The 21,743-nt window shown below is 50.1% G+C and overlaps 1 protein-coding gene across 1 annotated transcript in view; it reads left to right on the forward strand.

Moving 5' to 3' along the window:
- Positions 1-21,743, forward strand: part of AFDN (afadin, adherens junction formation factor) — a 105,552-nt gene that overhangs the window by 59,698 nt on the left and 24,111 nt on the right. The window contains 6 exon segments of the mRNA XM_047093170.1: positions 537-735; positions 4,386-4,489; positions 6,796-6,882; positions 20,020-20,085; positions 20,297-20,370; positions 21,044-21,162. Coding sequence (XP_046949126.1) covers positions 537-735; positions 4,386-4,489; positions 6,796-6,882; positions 20,020-20,085; positions 20,297-20,370; positions 21,044-21,162 — 649 coding nt within the window.

The raw sequence follows: 21,743 nt of genomic DNA on the forward strand, positions 1-21,743 counted from the left end.
CCACCTGTCCGGGTTCCAGAGAAGACAGGTGCGTCTGTGGCGGCACGGGCCCGGGAGGTTGATCCTGGGCGCGGGGGGGGGGTGGGGGTGTGGGGGGGGGTGGCTTCTACGGGGAGGCCTCCGCTCCATGAGCCGGTACACTTGTCCACGGAGCTGCCTAGTGAGGGGCTGGGACCTTCCCTCTGTCGGCTGCGAGTGCGTGGTTTTATCCTGTTCACACTCACCCTTGTGTGAGCCTTTCCTGTCATTAAACGTTCTGAAAAAATTGGACTATTAGCAAGTGGATATGAAAAAATTGCAAGGAGAAAATGATTACCCTTGGAAAGGGGAACAAACATTTTCTGTTCACGTGTTATAAGTGCGTACCCCGTCAACGTTCCATTGCTCTGCGAACTGGTGGTGTGCAAATCGATACGTTCACCCTCCCTCCGCAGCCCTGCCAGAGCGTGTAGCTGCGCGAACGACAGAACTTTGAACGGTTAGCCCGCTGCACCCGTGGCGTGTCTTCTTAACCCGTGCCTTCCTTTCCCCCCCAGGACCTGATAGAGAACGTTGTGGCCGTGGCCGAAAACACGGCCGACGAGCTGGCACGCAGTGATGGGCGGGAGGTGCAGCTGGAAGAGGACCCTGATCTGCAGCTGCCTTTTCTTTTGCCGGAAGACGGCTATTCTTGTGACGTCGTCAGGAACGTTCCAAACGGTTTACAAGAATTTCTGGACCCTCTGTGCCAGAGAGGTGAGTCGCCTTTGCTGTGCCTGCGGTCTGCACCGCGGCCCGGGTCCAAGTGAGAACTGGTTGTGCCGCGTCCTCACGTGCAGTCCCCCGCATCGTGCACCCACCCCGTGCTTTCCGAGAAGGCTGTGTTCTGGGGCTCAGGAGTGAGCGCTCCACGGCGACAAGGGGTCAGAAACGTGCAGCCACCAAGGGCACTTGCTGTGCACGCTCGGTGTCACGGCCACACGTCTGCTGGGCTGGTAGGAAGGGCCTTTGGTTGCTCCTCCCTTGGTTTCTTGTGGGCCTGGAACGGAATCGTCCCTGGGGGGTGACGCGGCAGACGTGTCGGGGCGGCACCGGGTCTGGAATCGGACGGTCTGAGGCGTGACCTCAACCTCGTCACCTGTGACTTCCCCCCTGTGAAACGGCCACATGGATGGCGTGCCCCTTGTGGGATTGTCGTGAGGACCGAGCAGGCGCTCAGTGGCAGAGTGAGCCTCCGGTGTGGCTGCTGCCGTCGCCGTGCCCAGTGCCCGCGGGGACCTGCCACGTGCTTGTTGGCCAGGCTCCAGCCTGTCTCGTCTCCCGGCAGCGCGCGTCCCTGGTTTGATCCTGTGCCTTTTTACATATTGTTGGTGCATGTGGATAAAAATGCCACACTTAGACCTGAAGCATGAACTTTTAAATTAGGCCAAGTTGCAGTCCCAGTCTGCTGCCGTATTTTGTACCGCAGAGTTCAGATGAGTAGAAAGATAGATTCAAAATTCAGAGTTCGTTTAAACAAAAACACTAATAGCAAAGTTAAGGTTTTATGTCCATCAGTATATAAATGTAGCGTGATTTGTAATCTCACCGAATATTCCACTTGCTACAATACATAGATTCTCATGTTTTTAAAGATCTTGACGGTTTAAAATTTTTTCACTTCACAAAGGCTGCTGCTTGTAACGGAAGGGTTATGTGCTTCTACATCCCCCAGCAAATGTGGCTGGAGCCCCCCTCCCCCCCAGGGATGGTGACCGTGGGCTCGGGGAGGTGGAGGCGAGGCGGCCTGTGCTGCTTGAAGGAACCTCGTGGGAAGGATGAAGGGGCAGGCACGGAGCCTGTGTGAGCAGGGAAGAAGGGGGTCCGGGCCGCAGCATGCGTCTAAGAAAGCTGCGGTCGAGATTGGGACTCTTGGGGCCACGGCTCCTGTCGGGGGACCCCACGTCCCGGCAGACTGGGGCTGAGCTGGTCTCTGGCACCACACCCATCAGCCGTGTTTCCTCAGCACCTCACACACCCAGGGAGGTGATGACGGGTGCCTTCCCAGACCTCCTCCTCCCTGCGGCCCTCCGCGGCCGGCCGGCCCGTCAGCGCTGGGCTTGCTGGCTCTCCTGCCCCCAGCTCGGCCCCGCCACCTCCAGGATCAAGCACACCAGTGGCCAAGCACGATAAGCCACCTCCACTTGGTCTTAGTTCTCGACCTCGTTGTCAGCGTTGAACCGCGCATCGTACGGCCCCGGACGCCCCTGTGCCTTGCTCCCTGCTGCTGCTGCTCGTTACTTTAAATCTGCATCAGGCAACCCTTTGTCAAGAAAACTCGGCCGCCTCTCCTTGCACTGAAGCCACTTTTCCACAAGGGCTTCTGTGTTCTCTTGGTTAGGGTTCTTGTGAGAGCACTTGAAGCGCGTGAATACGTCCGTCCAGGGTCAGTCTCCGCGTACCCCTCAGCACCTAGCGGCGGGCTGCTGGGTGCCCAGGGCTCAACAAGCCCCGCTTCTCATTAATTCCTTGAGAACGAGCACGAGGGAAGACTAATTTACTAGCATTCTTCGGATGCGTACGTGTAATTTGTGGTGTGTGCACAGCTGTCAGTGTTGGGGTACGTGCCCTAGAGAGGTTTGCCAAGCTGGGAAGACTCCGGTCTTGCCTTGATGGTGAAGTGCACCTCGTGCCTTCCCCTGAGGCTCCCTTGCATGATTGATTTCAGGACATAGGTGATATTTCATCATGGTCTTGGCATCCCCACATCATTTCGTATGTGTTAGATGGTAACACAGCCTATTACACAGATGCCTTTAAAAGACTTACAAAGAGCTGGGTGTTTTCTTTTATGACATCAGTGTTTTTGATTCTTCAAGCTTAATTCTTTGTAAGCCAGATAAAGAACTACTGTGCCCTCTCAGTGTATATTCCTTTTGTTTTGTCGAATCCTGCGGTTCTGTGAGAGAAGGCTGTAAAACAGCTCGGACTCACACCTGACCTGAGATGCGTTCCTTAAGCTGAGGCAGCAGAAACTGTTTGCTTGACGTATGACCCAGCCTTGTTGTGGAACCCTGGTGTTTGAAAAAATAAGAAAATGATGAAAACTGTTGATTTCAAAAGTGTGCTAATCGATTACATGAGTATTACAATTCCCTAAAGCAGGAGAGAGAGAAGTTGCAGGTTTTATTTGAATGAAACTGGATTGAAACAGTGATTTAACAACAAAAAGAAGACTATACGTTTATATCTTTATCTTAACCAAGTAATTGTGACGTCTCCTTTTCCCTTTACCGCAAAAAAAATGTCCTAAGTGCCCCCAGATAGCCATACTTTCCTTACTGGTGGAATCCTAGTGTGGGAGAGGGCCCGCCAGCACCTACTGGGACTCTGCCCAGTCCTGGGTCCTCAGGGCGCCCTGGGGCCGGGAGGGCCGCTGAAGAGCACACGTTTTGGGGGGGGGTGCTCTTCAGAGCTGCTAACTGCTAATAATAATGAGACTGCCGTGGAGAGAATTTAAGAACTGTTCAAGGCCTGTGTGATACGACTTTGTCAAGAAATTTCTGGGAAACACAGAATAAGATCTCAATGAAGAATGACATAAATTGAAAGGCTTACTTTTGTAAAGATACCGTTTGTTCATGATGGGAATACCAAAGATTTTCCTTAAAACATTACAAAATGATTCTAAGATTTATTTATAAGAGCTTTAGGTAACTAGTAAGGAAATTGGGACAAAGGGTAATGAATGAGTAGGGGCCCATCCTCCTGCAGAACCACCACACAGGTCACATGACACCCTGGCCATCACCATACCGCCTGACTACGGGCAAACACCTGCATTAGCATTGTCCCTGGTCCTGCTGTGCAGGGCATCGCCCACACACAGGTCAGAAGGAAGGAGGGACAGCATAATACAGTCATTTCTCCAAGAAGTAAGGAGAAAAGTTCTTTGGAAATAAATGGGGGGGGGCAGGAGGGGAGACGAGTTTCACTTTTCGTCTTGATGTTGATCCGTTAGACCAAAAAATAATGATTTTAACTATCTGGTAAGACCATTTTGAGAGGGAATAAAGGTGTAGAGTAAGAAAAGTAAATGCTGTTACTAGATACTAAGTATTTGATGCTTAATGTTGCTTCCCTTCTTGAAGATTGTTTTTGTTTTTTCTTTAATTTTTTTTTTAATGTTTATTTTTGAGAGCGAGCAGGGGAGGGGCAGAGAGAGAGGGTGAGACACAGAATCTGAAGCAGGTTCCAGACTCTGAGCTGTGAGCACAGAGCCCAACGCGGGGCTCAAATTTACAGATCGCGAGATCATGACCTGAGCTGAAGTCGGACTTAACCAACTGAGCCACCCAGGTGCCCCTCGAAGATTGTTTTGACATGCTTTACTTTTCAGTTTTATAATTTGCTTGTTTTCTCCTTAGGGTTTTGCAGGTTAATTCCTCATGCACGTTCACCAGGTACTTGGACGATATATTTTGAAGGTGCAGATTATGAGAGCCATCTTCTGCGTGAGAACACAGAGCTGGCAAGTATTGTGAAGGGTGATGGGCGGGATAGAAACCAACCTGTATTCCTTATGATTCGAAAATGGAATGCAAACCCATTCCTTGATTGTAGAGAGTGTTGTTGTGATAAAAAAAAAAAAATTTTTTTTAATCATTTTTTTTTTTTAAGATTTTATTTTTAAGTACTCTCTACACCCAATGTGGAGCTTGAACTCACAACCCCAAGATCAAGAGTCACACGTTCCACCGACTGAGCCAGTCAGGGGGCCCTAAAAAACACCTTTAAGTACCAATTTTATTTAAAAATCTGAAACTATGATTTATGTATATTTTTCCCATGCCATGTTTATACACTTTTTTCCATAAACAAATGATACTTTTAAAATTAAAAAATATTTCTGCTCACAGCTATACCAGTCTTACTGTTAATACGTGTTTTTAAACACATATTAATACAATAGCCTTAATGAATTTTATTAGGGAATATTTTTCTTTGGTAAAAATAATTTCTCCTTATAGTTGGTTCTACCCTGTATTAAGTTTGTATCACATCATTTAACATTTTGTATCTTTTGAAAGAGTAGTCAATCCCCATATTTGTTAGCTTCATACATTTTATGGAAGATTCTTCTTTGCTCCCTACAAGGAGTTTTAGACAACAAAGAATGTTTTCCCATGCCTGAGAACGTGACATGTAGTGACATGTCTTTCATTAACATACGAGTGCAGAAAAAATAGAAACAAATGAAATCTTTCCTCCTTGAACTTTTGTTGAGTTGCTCAGTTTAAATATTTTGCTATAATTGCCATTTTCATCTTTTAAACCACTTCAGGGTTCAAAGGAACAACAAACGTAACCATACTTTGTCAAGATTCCTGTGGGTAGGGCGCGAGTGCATTACCTGTGATGAGATGTGGCCATTTATTCACTGCCCGCCTGTCCCCAGAAGGCATGGGGTAGGCCCCGTGTGCCCGAGCCAAGATTTAGAGATTCTGCCGTGTGAAAACAGCCACGGGACTTCATTATACTATCCCAGTTATTAATCAGTAGTCAGTCCAAACGTTTTGCCCATTTTATATATAATTTCTAAGAAAACGTAGATTTCCGTAAGGTGGTAATACTTAACGTAAGATAGTGTTTTGTGTATTTTGTGTATTGAATTCAAAGGGACTTTTTATCATGGCATAGTAGCCTACTTCAGATTTGAGTGCGTATCTCCAGCACCTGACTTAGTTCATAGTCGCCCGGTTAGGCCAGATAGCTGGGCGCTAACTGCTGGCACCACGCACGTGCTTCTCATACTCGCGTCCACCCTGCTAGCTGGTGGCCGAGTCCCACGCAACAGCAGTTACAGTTCCCAGATTTTACAGGAAAGAAGTACCTTGGTAGATGAGATCAGGGATTCCTCATCTTTCTAGTTTGTTCCAAGACTCCTCGGGAGATTCCAGGTCTTAATCTAAAAAAAAAAAAAAATTGTAACGTCACCCATTGTTTATTTTCCTTAAACTATTCTCTCACTGACCTTGGTCCTAAATTAGAAGCCATATGTAATTACCACTTGTGGCAGTGTGCCTTTGTACTTAGTGTACTTAATTGATTAAATTCTCCCTTAGTGGGTATGCGCTGGTGATTTTCTTCTTCAGCTCTGTTTATCCTCTGTGTGAGGTGCGACTTGTGTATGATGTAACTGCAGTGGGTAATTCCCCGTTCGCCTTCGGTTACGGATCTTGAAATGATCCGCGTGTCTCATCGAGCCGCGACTTAGCTCCTTCGGGTCTGTTACCCAACGTAGTGACCCAGCACTGTGGGCACTGCCGCGGCATTGTGTGGTTGTTGTGTGTTTGCTAAGATAAAATGACAGCCGTATCTTCCCGAGAGACGGGGACGCTTGGTGGCAGCGGTTGTTTGCTGACCTCCCCATAGATGGTGTAAAAGGAGTCTAAATTGCTTCTTTAAAAAACACCTAGTAGTTTACTTTGCAAGGTAATAAAGTGAAAACTTGGTATTGTCTCTATGGTTGGGTTTTTCTAATCTGGTAGTGATGGAAGTTTAGTTTTGTTGGAGAAATTAGGCTCTCGAAACACGTTTAAGTAGCATGTGTGACTACATTCATCTTCAGGGTATTGACACGAATATGGACACTTATTGTATTGGCTTCACGCACGAAGAGTATCTGTACTCCTTGACTGGTCTTCTTCCCGCTCCCTGCCCCCTGCCTCTGTCCTGTGCGCCCCGGTGCGTAGGATCACTGCGTAGGTCAGGAGGTGGCGAGCCTAGAAACGCTTCGTTTCAGCCGTAAGACACACCTTTGTTTTTATTCTTCAGGCTCAGCCTCTGCGGAAAGAACCTGAAATAATCACTGTGACTCTCAAAAAGCAAAACGGAATGGGCCTCAGCATTGTCGCGGCAAAGGTAGGACGGAGTTGGCACCGTGCAAGTTGGCACACCACATTCCTGAGACCTTGAATCAGCTGTTGGCCACGGCGGGACGCGGGGGCGTCGTTCCCCGCCCGTGGGCCGGGTGCGTGTGCGGTCCTGTTTCTGGGCTGTTTCTGCGGCCGGGACCGCCGTGCTCAGGCTCCTTTAACCGAGGGCTGGCCTGCTCTCAGTTTAAGCCGGGGCTGGAGGGCGTGCGACCTCGACGTGGGGCGGCCGGTGCTCCCGAGGAGCAGACTGAGTCAAAACGTGACGCGCCGCGACAGGCAAGAGAGCCCCGGTGTGGGAGGAGGGGGATTCCTGGGTTTGAAATAGGAGGTGGGTCTCGCACATGGTCAGAGCGGGGCGAGAGGCACATGAGAGACTTCTGGTTCCTGTGTCCAAGTGCCCTCTTACGGGGCGGGTGGGAGGGGGGGGGGGGCGTCCTCAGCCCGGGCTGCGCGTCGTTCCGGCAGGTGCAGCTGCCCGCGTGGGGCATCAGGAGGGAAGCCTTCCCGCCGCATAGCGAGTACCGGGAAGGGAGGAGTAGGGGACGCATTGGGAACAGGCAGGGATGGAGCAAACCGGGCCTGGGGGCTGGGGACCTGCCCCCACACTGCCAGGGAGAGCCCCGTGCTTTGGGAGTCGGGGAGTCGAGATTCTTGATTGACGAGCGAGGTCTCCGCACTGTGTCTTGTCCCCAAAGAGAGATGAAAGGGACGTGACGGAGCTGGCGTCTCAGGATGCCGTGTCGCGCAGGGCTGTGGTGTAAGGACCGATAGGGGAACGGGGGGCCACGGGGGGATTCCAGCTGGCAGTCAGCCGGCCGAGGCGAGCGCCCGCCCGCTGGGCGTGCGTGGAAGGTGCTGTGTGGGGCACAGCGGTCTGGTTCCGAAGCACCGGCTTACATGGGGTCACCCTTAGATGTGGACTGTTTTGTCTTTGCTGCCCAACTGAATCAGATGCCCATTTTGAGGGAAAAAAAGTGTTAGGATAAAAGATTACCTTGCAGCAATCAGATACACCGGAAACCTTTAACCTTTATGTTTTCTGGGGTGTGTATAAATCCTCTTTCAAATATTCCTCTTGGGATTTGAAACACTCATCTGTGGGGTGATAGGAGCTACCATTTATCAGCGACTCCATCTTTTCCGGCTTAAAAAATTACCTTCCAGTACAGAACTACCTGTTTGCTGAAGATTTAAGTCTGTCTTACGTGTAAGTGGCTTTGATCCTCTCTCTCTGGCGCCCTGCCGTGTGGACGGGACGGGCATCGTCTACACAGGGAGGCCGCCTCGGGCACCCCCGGCCCTCTCCCTGGCTGGCCCCCAGCTCCTGTTCTTGCGTGGTTAGGACAGGGAGACACATCGAAGCCCCAGTCGCGCCTCTCGTCGCTTACCTGCACCTGCGGGTGAGGGGACGGGGAGAGGGTGCCGGCGCCCTCGTTCTCCCCCAAGGAGTGGTTCCTGCTCCGGGTCAGACGGCAGGCAGTGAGGACGGTCTTCTCAGTGTCAGGAGGAGCCCTCTAATAGACCGGGGCGGCGAAAGGACTGAACCGCAGTGAGGCAGTGGGGGCACGGGTGAGGCCCCGCGAGGAGGTCTCTGCGCGGAGCTGCCGAGCCGGGACCAGTGCCGACGGCTGCTTGCACCCGGCCCGCGCCCACCGTCGTGGCTGCTGGCCACACAGCTGCACCCGTGTCTTCTTGGTGGCCCCCTGCACTTGGCCGCCTCTGCCGAGCGCCTGTGCGTTCTGTGTGTGTTCACGTTCATGCGAGGAAGCACGGCAAAACGCTGTTCTCTCCGCATAGTCAGTACAAAGTGCTTTTGCCGTAAAAATAGAAACGACTCTGGAATCCGTGATGTTACAAAAGCATTTGTGGTAAGAAACCAGCGTAGCACAGTGACTGAGTCCCATTAGCCTCACGTAGTTTGGAATATGCAGGACTTAGCTTTGGGGTAGGTAAGTAGTAATCTTAAGATGAGGTCTTTTGTTATTTTCGCCAATATTGGAAGAAGCTTCGTAGGAAAGCGGTAGTTAGTTGTTAGGGTAACATTTATTCCAAGAGAGAATGTCGAGTGCCTCTTGTGTGAAAACAGAGTGTAATTTTCACGTTTTCATCTTTAGAACTCTAGGTTTTTGTTGTTGGTATTTTCTGTACTAAGACGTTTAAAAAAGAGAGATTTGTAGATGGAAAATACCAGTGTTAATATTTCTAATTGGGACGTAGGATTCTAGAATTGGGGCTTCTTGGGGAATAGGAAGAACACAAGCGAGGTAGAAATCAAAGATCAACCTTTTTACCACCCACAGCCAGCAAGGAGAGCGTGGCCGGGGCCGCATCTGCAGCAGACCGGCTGATACCCGGTTTCTGAAATAAACCTACTCTCTTCCCCTTCCTCTCCCCCTGCCGCAGCCACAGGCGTCCCCTCCTCTGGGAGCAGGGCCAGAAAGCAGAGCGCCTCACTCAGCGGGCGGTGGGGGTGGGGGTCCTTTCCAAAACTGGGAAGGTGGCATTCTCTCCAGCATTCCTAGCATTTCAACACTCTTCTTGTTTCTGGTCTTTCTAAATACTTTCCACAGTGAAAGTATAAATTTAGAACTAGAAGAAAAGTAATAGTTTCTCGAAAGGATTCCAGATTTAACGCTAAGGTGGTTTATCCATCAGATTATAAAATAGATTTAATAAAGGGGAGCGTGCTCCTGGCTCTATTTTCTTCTCCCACCGAGCCTGTATCAGTGATCCCTCGATCACTTGAGGGATGAGGCAAAACAATACAAATGAGCGGATGGCATCAGAGGTCGGTATTGATCCAAGGGTGCTTACGGACTGTCTAAACACCAGTGCAGAGTAGAGGTCGAGGACGGCCTCCCTGAGGAAGCGCCTACTGAGCTGCAGCCTCCAGGGTGAGCAGGTGCTGGTCAGGTGGGAGGCGGCGAGCGGAGGCGCGGCCGTGTGGCCGGGGCACAGTGAGGGGGGCACGCCTTCCGAGGTGGACCCGGGGCAGGGGAGGCGAGGCCGCTTCTTGCAGAGCAGAGTCGTCCCCCCGCGGGTGCTACGGCGTGTGGGCCGCGTGGCCTGTGCCGCAGCTGTGGAGGTCCCGTCAGGGCGGGAGAGCTGGCGTGGGGTGGTGGTCGGTGGGGGAGTGGGGCTGTGTCCCACTGACACTTACAAAGCCCCCGAGGTCTTGATGGAGTTGTGTGTCTTGTCACAGGGAAAAGAAGTCGCCATCGAAGGGGTTCGGAGAAAGGTGGAACGTGAACAGGGTACGGCTCTCTACGGAGCACGGGTTCCAGGGGCCCAGAGGTGCAGCCCAAACAGCTAGGAGTAAGGAGTCTGTTACTGGTTTTCCAGAGGGGAGGTGGCAGTGGGGACGGCGGCCGGCCAGCCCAGGGCACGTGTTGGTGGGGAGCAGTGGGACATTCACTAGACGGGGTCAGGCACTTGGTCTCGGTCAGTGCTAAAGGGATGGTGTCTCTAGTGCGTCACAGGTGCTAGGACTTGTTAAATGACAGCTGTCCCTGCGATTGATGCGTCGGCTCTCGCGGGTGAAAGGGAGACGCCCTGGCCGCCCCGTGGCTCGCCCTCAGCCATTGAGCTGGGGATGGGGGTGTGGGGAGAGAGCCAGGTGTTCGGCCCCGGAGGTGGTAGGTTAGAGGTCGGGGGTGCCTGTGAGGCTTCGCGAGTGAGCATACCGTGTAGCAGCTGGTCGCAGGTGGGCGTAGGGGACGCACCCGGAGCCAGAGGGCGATGTGGACGTCGGCTCGCAGACGCTCTAGAGGACGGAGCTCTGGGAGCCTGGTCAGCTGACTGGCCAGCGTGCCGCCGTAGGAGGCGGGCACGTGGCCTTGACGCCTGTTTGTCCCAGGAGACGGCAGCCTCGAGGATCCCAGGCACGCCCGATTGCCTGCTCCAGCTTCTTTGTGATGCCTTCACTTGGAAAGGAAGGCTCGGCAACAGAAATCACGAGTCATTGAGTTTACAGGCGTTGCTGAAGTGCCACGGTGCCGCTGACACATGGCACAGGTCTGCGTAAATTACAGCGGTCCAGCGGATTTGTTTTCGAGATTTCAGGAATGTATCTTAAGTGCAAGGCAGGCCAGCACCAAGCGAGAGGAGCCACGGAAGAGATCTGACCCAGTGCTGTCGTCTGTCATTTTGTTCTCTCGTTGCGGCTCTGCGTTCTGCACTCGAGGGCCTGTGGGCCCCCCTGGTTAGCTTTACCCCAGTAATTCTTACTTGTGTCTGTGTATTTTGTTTTCTCTGTAAGCTGTTGTGGTCTTTGTATCTGGCCCAGTCTTTTTTTGATTTTTGCCCTAATTAGCGTGTGGCTAGCTGCTGTGAGCCTGGACGATGTTTTGATGTTCAGCTCCCCGACGCCCCTTCCACATTGTGGTTCAGTTTTATGAAATCCAGATGATTGGGACAGTATGTGTGTGCAGTTTACTTTTTCCAAACGTTGCTTTTGGGGAAGTTTAGTGTGCTCCTTCTTACTCATCTGGGGGACAGCACGATGCTTCCTGTTTAATTTGGATTTTGTAAAATGCAAACAATCCCCTCTTTATTTTTCTAGCTCTTTTTAAAGTTTAATAAAGTACAAAGTGAACGAAAATCAGAGCTGACTGGTTACGTAAGAGTCTGAATGTGGCATTGGCTCCAGTCCGTGTTGATAAATGCCATACGGTGTCCTAACGTCCAGCTCAGAACTGTGCTGATCCGGGTCTCGAAAGACCAGCTGGGTTGGTTGCTGTTGAAATCGGAGTGGAGCAGACGGTTGTGTCTTTCTTCTGTTGGAGAAGTTGCTGTAGTCCTGAGATCAGAATGTGGTTCTCTGTTGTCGGAAGAACAGGATCGGTGGTGAGTTTCTCCAGGGTGCAGTTGTGGAATTGGATGTTCTTGTGCAAGGTCTTAACCTGTGATGCTTCCAAGAATGCGTTTTCTTCCATTGTAACTTGTTTAAACCTGCCAATAATTAACTTGCTCATGAGGCAACCAGTGAACGTAGCTTGTAATTACACACCCAGAGGTTTGTTGCTCTGTATTTTAATGTTGCAAATTCTTAAGGTTCATAGAAATACAAGGTTTCTATGTGCTTTTTGTACCAGAAAAAAACCCATATAAATTTAATTCTGATTGTAATATGGTGAAAATTGCTTGAAATAATGGCAAGCTGCTGCTGTGTAATTTGCTGAGGACGTTACAAGAGGATCCACCATGTAACTTCTTTTGGCCACAGTAGGTGGTTTTTACTGGAGGCTTTTTCTGAAACCCACGTTTGCTAAAAGTGAACATAAAAATGACAGTTTTAAAGGTACATAGGATATTTTATTTAAAAATGATTAATCGAATAGTGTTTTAAAGGTGTTGTATGCTTTTAGACGATATACCTACACACGGATTTTAAGTTTTAAAATCTTATTTAATTAGCTTAAAACACAAAATTACTATGCCTTAAAGAAGAAGGTGAAAACAAATGTTTATTAATATACCACCTCACTGTTAGAAGAATGAATTCTGCTATGAACTACAATTTAGTCCTTTGAAGAATTTGAGACCTTCATTCCTGTGTTCTTTAATGTCCTTAGTGTGACCACGTGGGAGAGACTTAATCAAAGAAATGAAGTCAGGAATTTCTTGGTTCCTTGTTAAAGTCAGTCTCAAAGTATGCAGTGTGACTGCGGAGTTTCTTCCATGGAAATGCCAGGAATAATTTTCTGTTAAGTTACATGAAATGACCAGTGCCCTGCGTGGCTGCTGTTCATGAATTTGGAAGTAATATTTTATATTTTTGTTCTAAAAGCGAAAGAGTAAATCATGTACAAGAATACCTTTTTTACCTATTTTATAATAACGGTCTAAGTGCTCCTATCTTGGATCGACAGAATTAGTGGATTCTATTACAGCATTAACATAGTAGGAACACGAGACGTTAATACTCTAAAGCAGAACCGTTTCACATGGCAGGACACCGGGTGCGCAGGGCTGTGTGTGTGTGTGGCCGGGTGGGAGGAAGGTTCACACTGCCCCAGCCTCGCCCACGTGCTCTCAGCCAAGGCTTGGGAGTCTGGACGCCCCCCTGCACGAGGGGTATACAGATGCAAGGAGCTCGCCTACTGGGCTCACCGCTTTCGTCCCCAGGCCACCTGAAGGGCCTCGGGGGGGAGCCCTGCGCCTTTGCCCTGGTGCACCCACGTACACACCACATTTTGCACAGTTTTGGGGGATCCAAGGACCTCCTGCAGCCCATCGGGAGGGCCCACCTAGGAATCTCCTGTTTAGTTCGTTTCTTCATTTGGTAAAGAGGGAGAGAATAGATGTGATATGTTCCTTTGGTCTTCTGTGCAGAGAGAGGGTAAGCAGCAAACATGCTGGGTCTGGAGCCTGGCGTAACAGACCAAGTGTAGACGCGTCTTTGCTGCCAAACCTGGTGGGGAGCACCGAGCACCCAGCCACGTACTTGAGGCTGTGTCGGGCACGAGTTTTAAAACTGATCATTTCGGAATTAAGGTAATTCCCACCAAGAAGAGAGAACTTTGCAGTGTTTTTAAAACCCTAGTCTGAATTTTAATAGTTTATGAATCAGAACTCCTTGTCTGATGAGAAAAAAAAGCAGCTTTAGCCACTGAGAAAGGAGTGTGTGGGCAGAGCGTCCTACGGAACGTCCTAATGAGTTTTCAGTCCCGCCGGGCTCTTGGGGTCCTCTCGGCCCACTATTGTTCTAGAACCTTCAGCAGAGAGCCCAGACTGCGTCTCCATTTCTGGGAACAATAGGCTTGAGTCCACACCGGCATGCCTTCCTTCCTCTGCTGCAGCCTGGCTTTGTTTTGTTTTGTTTTTGGATTGTGATGTGATGATGTTTTTATGCTGTTACTCATATCATACCCCCCACACGCTTGGGTTGCCACTGAGCGTTTGAGGCGTGGGCTCCTCCGACCTAGTTTCTGTGCCTGAGGTGAGAGGGCCTCACCCTGGGCCTTCCCGAAGGTGTGCTGGCCGGACCCACATCAGCCTCGTCCCTGCGGCCTCTTCTCCTCCGACACGTAAGCTGCTGACCCGTGGGCGCCCGTCCTGTCCGGTTCTGGGGGGGTCGTCGTTCCTGCCTCCGTCGTTCTCTTTGGGAGACTTTTTGTTAGTTCCCTGCCATTCCTCTTCTGCCCTTTTCCTCGAGTGAGTCCCAGGACGCTCCTGTGTCGCCTCTCCTCCTTCCACCCTGCCCTCCTCTTCCTCGGGAGTCCCCCCTCCCTCTCCAGCCCCTTCCTTCCATTCTACAAGAAAAAGAGGCAGACTCGGGGTGCACCCGAAAAGCGTAGGTGCTCAGATCACACGGGAGTGAGGTCATCTCCGCTGCTTCTCCGAGGACGGGGCCTCTAGCTCTTTGCTGCTCTCGGGCATGACTCCGCTGGTGCACATTCACTACCGGTCTGCAGTCCCAGGTGGGGCTGCAGGGCAGAGGCCAGCCGGAGCATCCAGGCGCTGTGCCGCCTCCCTCCCTCCCGTGTCTTTGGAAGGGGAAATGTGCTTCTGAGAGCAACAGATTACTTCTCAGTACTTCCCTTCATTCCAGAATTGGATCTCGTGGAATTCATAATTCCTGACGCCTTTGGAATAGCTAACTGCTTTCCAGAAGACCCTTTTAAAAAAATTCTTTTTTAATGTTTATTTTTTAGAGAGACAGACAGAGTGTGAGTTGGGGAGGGGCAGAGAGAGAGGGAGACACAGAATCCGAAGCAGCTCTAAGTGTCAGCACAGGGCCCGATGCTGGGCTTGAACTCACAGACCGTGAGATCACGACCGGAGTCGAAGTCGGATGCTTAACTGACTGAACCACCCAGATGCCCCTGGCCTTTACATTTTAATGTTTGTGGTTACTCTTCCCATGGTTGGAAATCAGGATGTGTAATGTTACCTATAATAGATTTGATATTGTAAAAACCTTATTTTCAGCCAGTTGTCTGCATAACTACAAATTTATTGCTAGTGCTTGTGGTTACTAATAATATATATGCCATAAAAAAATAGTTTTAGAGTAGTGTTGTCCAATAGAACGTGTGAGCCACAGAGGTAATTTTAATTTTTAATTTTTTTTTTTAACATGAAATTTATTGTCAATTTGGTTTCCATACAATACCCGGTGCTTATCCTGTCAGGTGCGCTCCTCAGTGGCCATCACCCTAATTTTAAATGTTCTATTAGCTACACTAAAAAAAAAAAAAAAAAAAAAAGCAACTGTGAAATTAATTTTAATGTGTTTTGTTTTACATAATATATCCAAAATGTTATGATTCCAACACGTAGTGAATAGAAGTCATTAATGAGATACCTTAGATTCTTTTTTCCGTACAAAACTCTCGTGTCTGGGTATATTTTATATGTAATACACATTTCAGTTCGGACTAGCCACGTGTGGCCTGTGGCGGCCATATCAGACAGCACGCTGTATAGTGTCTAATTGCATTTCCCCAGCACTGGCAAAACTGTTTCTTTGTATTCCTGTAATTGGCTTTGGTTAACGTTTGCGCGTTACATTCCCTTAGTGACACGTGTGTCACACCGGTTCGTAGCAGCAAACACCTTCTGGGCCCCGTTTTCCTTTCTTAATTGGAAAAGGCAGGAGGCGGTGGGGGGACTTGCCTGAGAGCTCAGTCTTCTTGGGCTAGGTCAGTGTGCGTATGATTGTTCAGAAATAAGACAGAAGTCAAGCGGCTTAATGCTTCTGCAATAAATTTTGTTTCATACAACTTTTATCATTGTCTGTAACGTTCTTTTTTTCGCATGAAGCGGGCAGGTAGTGAGAGCTCCATAAAGTTGTGGGATTGCTACAGCCAGATAGATGGTGAGCCTGCCTTGGGGCCTCCCGAGAGCTGACTTGTTCCCAGTACGAGTGGCGTTAGCAGGGCGAAGCAGCACCCGCTTGCCCCACCCACCTGGCAAGGCGGACATTCCGGGCCAGGGCTGTTGTGGCCACATGGGGAGACACTGGGCCACCTCAGAGTGGGTCACAGACTGTTTTGGGTCTAAAGTAACTACCCATCTTGATCTTATATAAACATACACACATATATGTATGTGTGTGTAGTTAGAAATTCCTTAGAGTTCTTTCACTTCTGGGTACTCGTCTGTAATTTTGTTTTCTAGAAGAGTCGCCAGTGGAACTGGTCATTTCTCCCTATAGCAGTATGCGACTCTCAATTTTTTATGGCCAGTTTGTAACTGGGCTGCATGTGAAGCATAGATAGGATTCAAATAAGCGGAGGTGGGAGGAGCCAGAGTAGAAGCAGGGAAGGGAGTGGGTCTGCGGAAGAGAATGTGTAGAACACGGCCCGTGGGAAAAATGTAGGCGGTGTGGTCTTGCGGTAAAGAATTCTTCTAGGTAAGTAGTACGAGGTTGAGACCACGTTAGTAAGAAGATTCAAATGCCAACCAAAGTGTGGATACCTCTTTAGAATATTCCAGATCCACATTCTTGTGTAGCACCCTCCCCCAAGAGTATGTTTTTTTAATACTGACTTAATTAAAGTCCATTTTTATGACCAGCCTTAAATGGACCTTCTGAATTAAAGTCTCTTAGAATCATTGTCTCATGATTCCTCAGATAAGCACCTTTTCTAACTAGCAGACACACTGATAACGTTGAACTTGGAATTAAAAGATGTGATTATAGCTTAGAATGTAGGCAAATTCCCATCGTGTAAGAAAATGCCACTTCTCAAATACTGTGCCTTTCTCGTCATCCATTACCTGACAGTAACGGATGTGCGTGCTTCTTCCCGAAACGGCACGTTTGGCGCCGTGGTCAGAAATGCTGAGGGTTTGTAACTTTATAAACTAGTAATTTTACGGCGTTACCAGTGTTCTGTTACCAGCTCAGTGTATGATGGCCACACGAGCTGCTTCCTAACCTACCAGCAGATCCCGTCGGTAAGATTCTGGGCTTCGTCCCAGTAAGGAGTGAGCACACTCTGGGCGCATCGGGCAGCGGCCGGGGAAGGGGCCGGGGGGAGAGCCATCTGCACTGTCATGTCGCTGGAGCAGCGTCAGGGAGGGACGGACTGTGTCTGGCCTGTCGTGGGGAAGGTGGGCGGGCCGGCGTGCGGGGGCAGGTGAGCCCGGGGTCGAATGACGACGGTGCTTTGGCAGACACGATGCATCAGACTGGCGTGTGGCAAGTACGAACAAAGGCAGGAACGTGGAAACAGGATGGAACAGGGGTGGGGGGCGGGGGGATGAGGCACGGTGTGCTGCAGGGGCGAGGACTCGAACCGGGTTCTGGGGGTGTGGCGCTTGTCAGCTGGCCTCTGGTCAGGAGCCCGGACGGGCGTGCTTCCAGAAGGGGCTCCCGCGCCAGGCAGGCCAGTCACGGGGCGGGGGCTCGCCGGGACTGTTGAGAGAGTGAGGCCACGATGATGCCCAGTGTCTCCCTGGGATATTTACACTGCGACCGCGTGAGTGTCCTTGCACGTGGGCGGTAAATGCCTGGAGGCACTGCAGGTTTCGGCCTTCTTAAACGTTACTTGCGGTTCACGCGGAGTCCGCCAGATTCAAGCGTGTGTGAGTTGTTTAGGACGCACGGTGGCCGTGGAACCAGCCTCGTGGCTCCCCGCGGTGTGAAGTGAGGGGCGGGGGGTGAGAGCACGAAGCGATCCCACAGGGAAGCCGCGGTTCACGGTGACCGTGCAGGAGGGACTCCCCAGACCGAGAACGGCCCCAGGTGTGTGAGCGGGCTCTGGGCTGAGGCGAGCGGACAGGAGTCCCCGTTTTCTCTTCTTCTGTGTTGTGACTGTGGATGGAGTCCTCGCACCGTGTCCAAGTGAGTGAGGCTGTTTTCATCATTAACAGGAACCTTAGAAAGTGTGCCGGAAACGGGGCAGGAGGGTCTTCGTTTATTGTTTTAAAATGTATATATTTGGTACTCTGTTGTTTCTATCCCTGTTCCTAAAAATGCTATATTATCAGTGTTACTGCTCAGCGGTTTTCTTTTCAAAGATGGCAGTAATTGAATATTTGCACTTGATCTTAGCCAAAGGCTGAGAATCGACAGAGTAGCGATCGTTATCGTCTGCGTTACGAGGACAGTATCGCATTGCCGACAGATCGTGCTTGTGAAGATGGCTGTGCCCGCGCGCACTGAAACCGGCACCCCGAAATGCCGTAGGCCCTGCGTCTCTGTCAGAGCGCGGAGGGAAAAGGTAGCTCTGCCCTCAGAACCTATTTTCACAGAAATTCCGGCCTCGGGTATTGTCCGTGAGGAAGTAGCGTGCCCCGTTTGTGGGAGGGGAGAAGAGAGCTTTTCGGTTCCCCCGAGGTCTTGCCAGGCAGCTGCAAAGTCTAGTGTAGGACACAGGCCTCGTGAGGGCAGGGGGTGCGTTCCGTTCGGTGACGCACGTCCAGAGCCTGGGTCAGCATAAGCGTTCAGTGAGCGAGGGTCGGGTGAACGAGATCCTCACTTAAAAGGGCTGAGTTGCGGAATTAAGCACTCAGTCGCAGAGTACATAAAAGTGTCGAATGTATTGAAAACGTCAGGTCACACGCAAGGGAACACCCCGTATAACGGATGGGGGTAGGGAGGAGGCTGTCCTAGAAGGAATTTCCCACAGTGTGAGCTAGCTGCCCAAGATCAAGGAAACCCAGTACTGGCCTGAGTGAAGCTCTTTTGCTAAGTGACTCACTAAAATTCAGAACGTTGCCATTTATCGAGTGCCTGCCATATATTTTCTTTATTGTGAAATTTCAGATTTACCAAAAAGCACAAAGCTTCGCAGACTACCTCGGTGTTGGCGGAGGGGGGTGAAAAGGTCACAGGCTGCACCTGGTTGTCATGTTGTATTAAAAGTGCTGGGTGATTCCTGGGGGGCAGGTGGCCTAGGGGACACCTAGGCCAGGGGGTGGGGGGCTGCCAGAGAGGGCACCGGGCTTATACCTTGTGCATGGCTTTTATCAGCCCAGTTCCCAGATAACGGAGCCATGGGAAATCTGGAGCTTTCCCAAAATTGAGTTGTTTTGTTAAATTGAGACATTTTATGCCATTTTTAAAATGAGCCACGCAACAGATGGCTTTAGGCTCACAGAACCGGGGCGTGATACGTGCTGGAGTTTCCTCGAGGGGACCACGGGGGGAGAGGCCTTGGGCCCCGGCAGTCACACCGTCCTCCTCCAGCCTGCCTGTAACTGGAGGGAGACACGGAGGGCTTTTGGGGGGAAATTACATAGTTCCAGAGTATTCGACCTTTGTTTCAGTTAAGTCGTGTATTGAAATCGCAGTCTTTACAGCTTTGTGTGATCCCTTTTATAGTTTTGCTTTTATGACACGATACTTCATAACTGCCGTGGTTACTGTGACCTAAGAAACATGTACTCGGTTGTAGAACATTGGCAGGAATATCCAAGTGAGAGTTCATGCACGATTGCTTCCCTTGTTCGTTCCGATATCTTGTCCCTGTTTGATTTTTATGTCATGGTTATAAATGTCCATGTAGAATGTTGGCGATTCTACTACGCCAACATTGGAAGTTCTCACCCCCCCCCCCCCGAGTCCCCCGTGGTGTAACATGAAGCAAGGCTGGTGCGCCCTCTGTGTGGACTGGGGCTCCAGGATTCACCTAGAGTTACGATACGTGATCCTTCAATTGAGTCGTATAGAAGATTTTCTACGTGATCTTCTCACTGCCTAAAGCCCCCTCCTACTTGCCGCAAGAAGGTTTTTCTTGTTTTAATTTTCAACGCAGGTTTCGAAAAAATAATGGGATATAGGAACGTAAAAGTACTGTAATAAATTGCCTTTGTATCAAAGCGGCTAACGGTATGTGTCAGCGGGTAGCATTAGCTCACCCACTTAGGGCTGCTCAGAGCTCAGCCGGAATCTGCACTCGGATCGTGTGTCTTCATATCCTCATCAGCTGGGTTAGTAATATCTGCTTTGCAGGAGTACTTTTCCTGAATTTAGGAACATAAAATAGGTACATTTCCTGTCAGTTCCTTTATGTTTACCACGTAGAGTGTTAATTTAGTGCCAATTTTCGTGTAGAAGCAAGAACCGGGACTTGTGTTACCACTCTGTACCTGTTTTATTTTATTTTTGTTCTGTTTTTATTTCACTGCGTATTTTCAATGCCATGTTTCTTACCCTATTTTTGCCTAGGGTGCTGGTCAAGATAAACTTGGAATCTATGTCAAGTCTGTCGTAAAAGGAGGTGCTGCAGATGTGGTTAGTATGATTTCTCCCGTTGTAAGTTCACCGCGTGTCACATTTAGCAAACAACCTGAGGTACTTCAGTGTTACTTTCTGTTATAAAATGCTAAGTGTGGTGTTTGCTGAAAAGAGCAACGTGAGCATACTTACCGCTGACTTTCCTCTTCCTCCTCTTGCCCTTTGCTGTCCCTCCCGCCCAACACACGTACCTTTTGGGTGTGCGCAGGATGGGCGCCTGGCCGCAGGTGACCAGCTCCTCAGTGTGGATGGACGAAGTCTGGTAGGACTCTCTCAAGAAAGGTATCGTTTATGTATTTGTTTAAGGTTGGCATTTTCAGGATGTTTCACAGTAAATTTAGATTTAGAAGACAAAAAGTAATGCTAGAAAGATCTGCCCTTAATCTTCACTTTTTAAAAAAAATTTTTTTTTTTTTAACGTTTATTTATTTTTGAGACAGAGACAGAGCATGAACGGGGGAGGGTCAGGGAGAGGGAGACACAGAATCTGAAACAGGCTCCAGGCTCTGAGCTGTCAGCACAGAGCCCGACGCGGGGCTTGAACTCCCTAACCGTGAGATCGTGACCTGAGCCGAAGTCGGCCGCTTAACCGACTGAGCCACCCAGGCGGCCCCAATCTTCACAGTTTTAAATATAAACTTCGTGTATATGACCCCTCTCTTGTTAGCATGTTAGAGTGTGTATTTTGGTCTGGAGCAGTTTCTTTGAAGCTTAAAAAAGCCTATTCTTAGCACATCCTGAGGATTCCTGAAAGTCCTTTTACTGTTCTTGATAGAATAGTTCTTGGTTTCTGAGGAAGGGAGCCGGCAGCCGGGAGCCTGCGCAAAGGTTCAAAGCTGCTGCTCAGAACAGCGGGTGAGGCCGCACGACGTGCGGTTACTGTGGTCACAGGCGGCCATCGTGAGGAGCGGGCACTGCTCTCCTTTCCCTTACTAGTGCTGTTCTCTCTTCCTAGGGCAGCAGAACTCATGACAAGGACCAGTTCCGTGGTGACACTGGAAGTAGCCAAGCAAGGAGCGATCTACCACGGCCTGGCCACCCTGCTCAACCAGCCGTCCCCGATGATGCAGAGAGGTGAGCGCTCCCGGCGCAGCCTTGCACGCCGCGTCTGCCCATGGCCGCTGTCGCGGTCGCCACCTGGTGTTGATCGCTTACCGCGTGCCGGGCATTGTACAGTCACAGCCTCTCTCGACAGTCACAAAACTCTATGGAGTAGGTGCTGTCCCAATTTTAAAGACAAGCTCGGGATGCGATCCCTTGCAAGATGGCCAAGATAAGTCTTTCACGACCGTGTCCAGTGTAGGCCCGCTGGCCTTCCGGCCGTGTGGGGGTTCACTAAGGTCCTGCCCCCCGGCACCTCCCGTGGGGCCGGCTGGAGAGTCTCCACCGGCCCGGCACTTGGCCGTAGTAAAGCAGGTGGTGAGGGACGTAAAGTCTTCAAAGAACAGGTAGAATTCTCCACTGGAAGAATGTACGTGTGCGTGTATGTGAACAGTTACTTCGGTCCTTTGTGTGCTGAGACGGGACGTGATTATCCCGTTCTGCGTAGTTCACTTCAGATTTAAAAGCTCAGTTCGCATAAGATGATTTGTTGGTGGGAACCATGATTTTAGAGCTACATCAAAAATCCCGGAATAAAACCAATATAAATTTAG

The sequence above is a fragment of the Lynx rufus genome, unplaced genomic scaffold (genome assembly GCF_022079265.1).
Source record: "Lynx rufus isolate CCGP_SWC_20201006 ecotype Redwood Valley unplaced genomic scaffold, mLynRuf1.p SCAF_32, whole genome shotgun sequence".
Classification (NCBI taxonomy): Eukaryota; Metazoa; Chordata; class Mammalia; order Carnivora; family Felidae; genus Lynx; species Lynx rufus.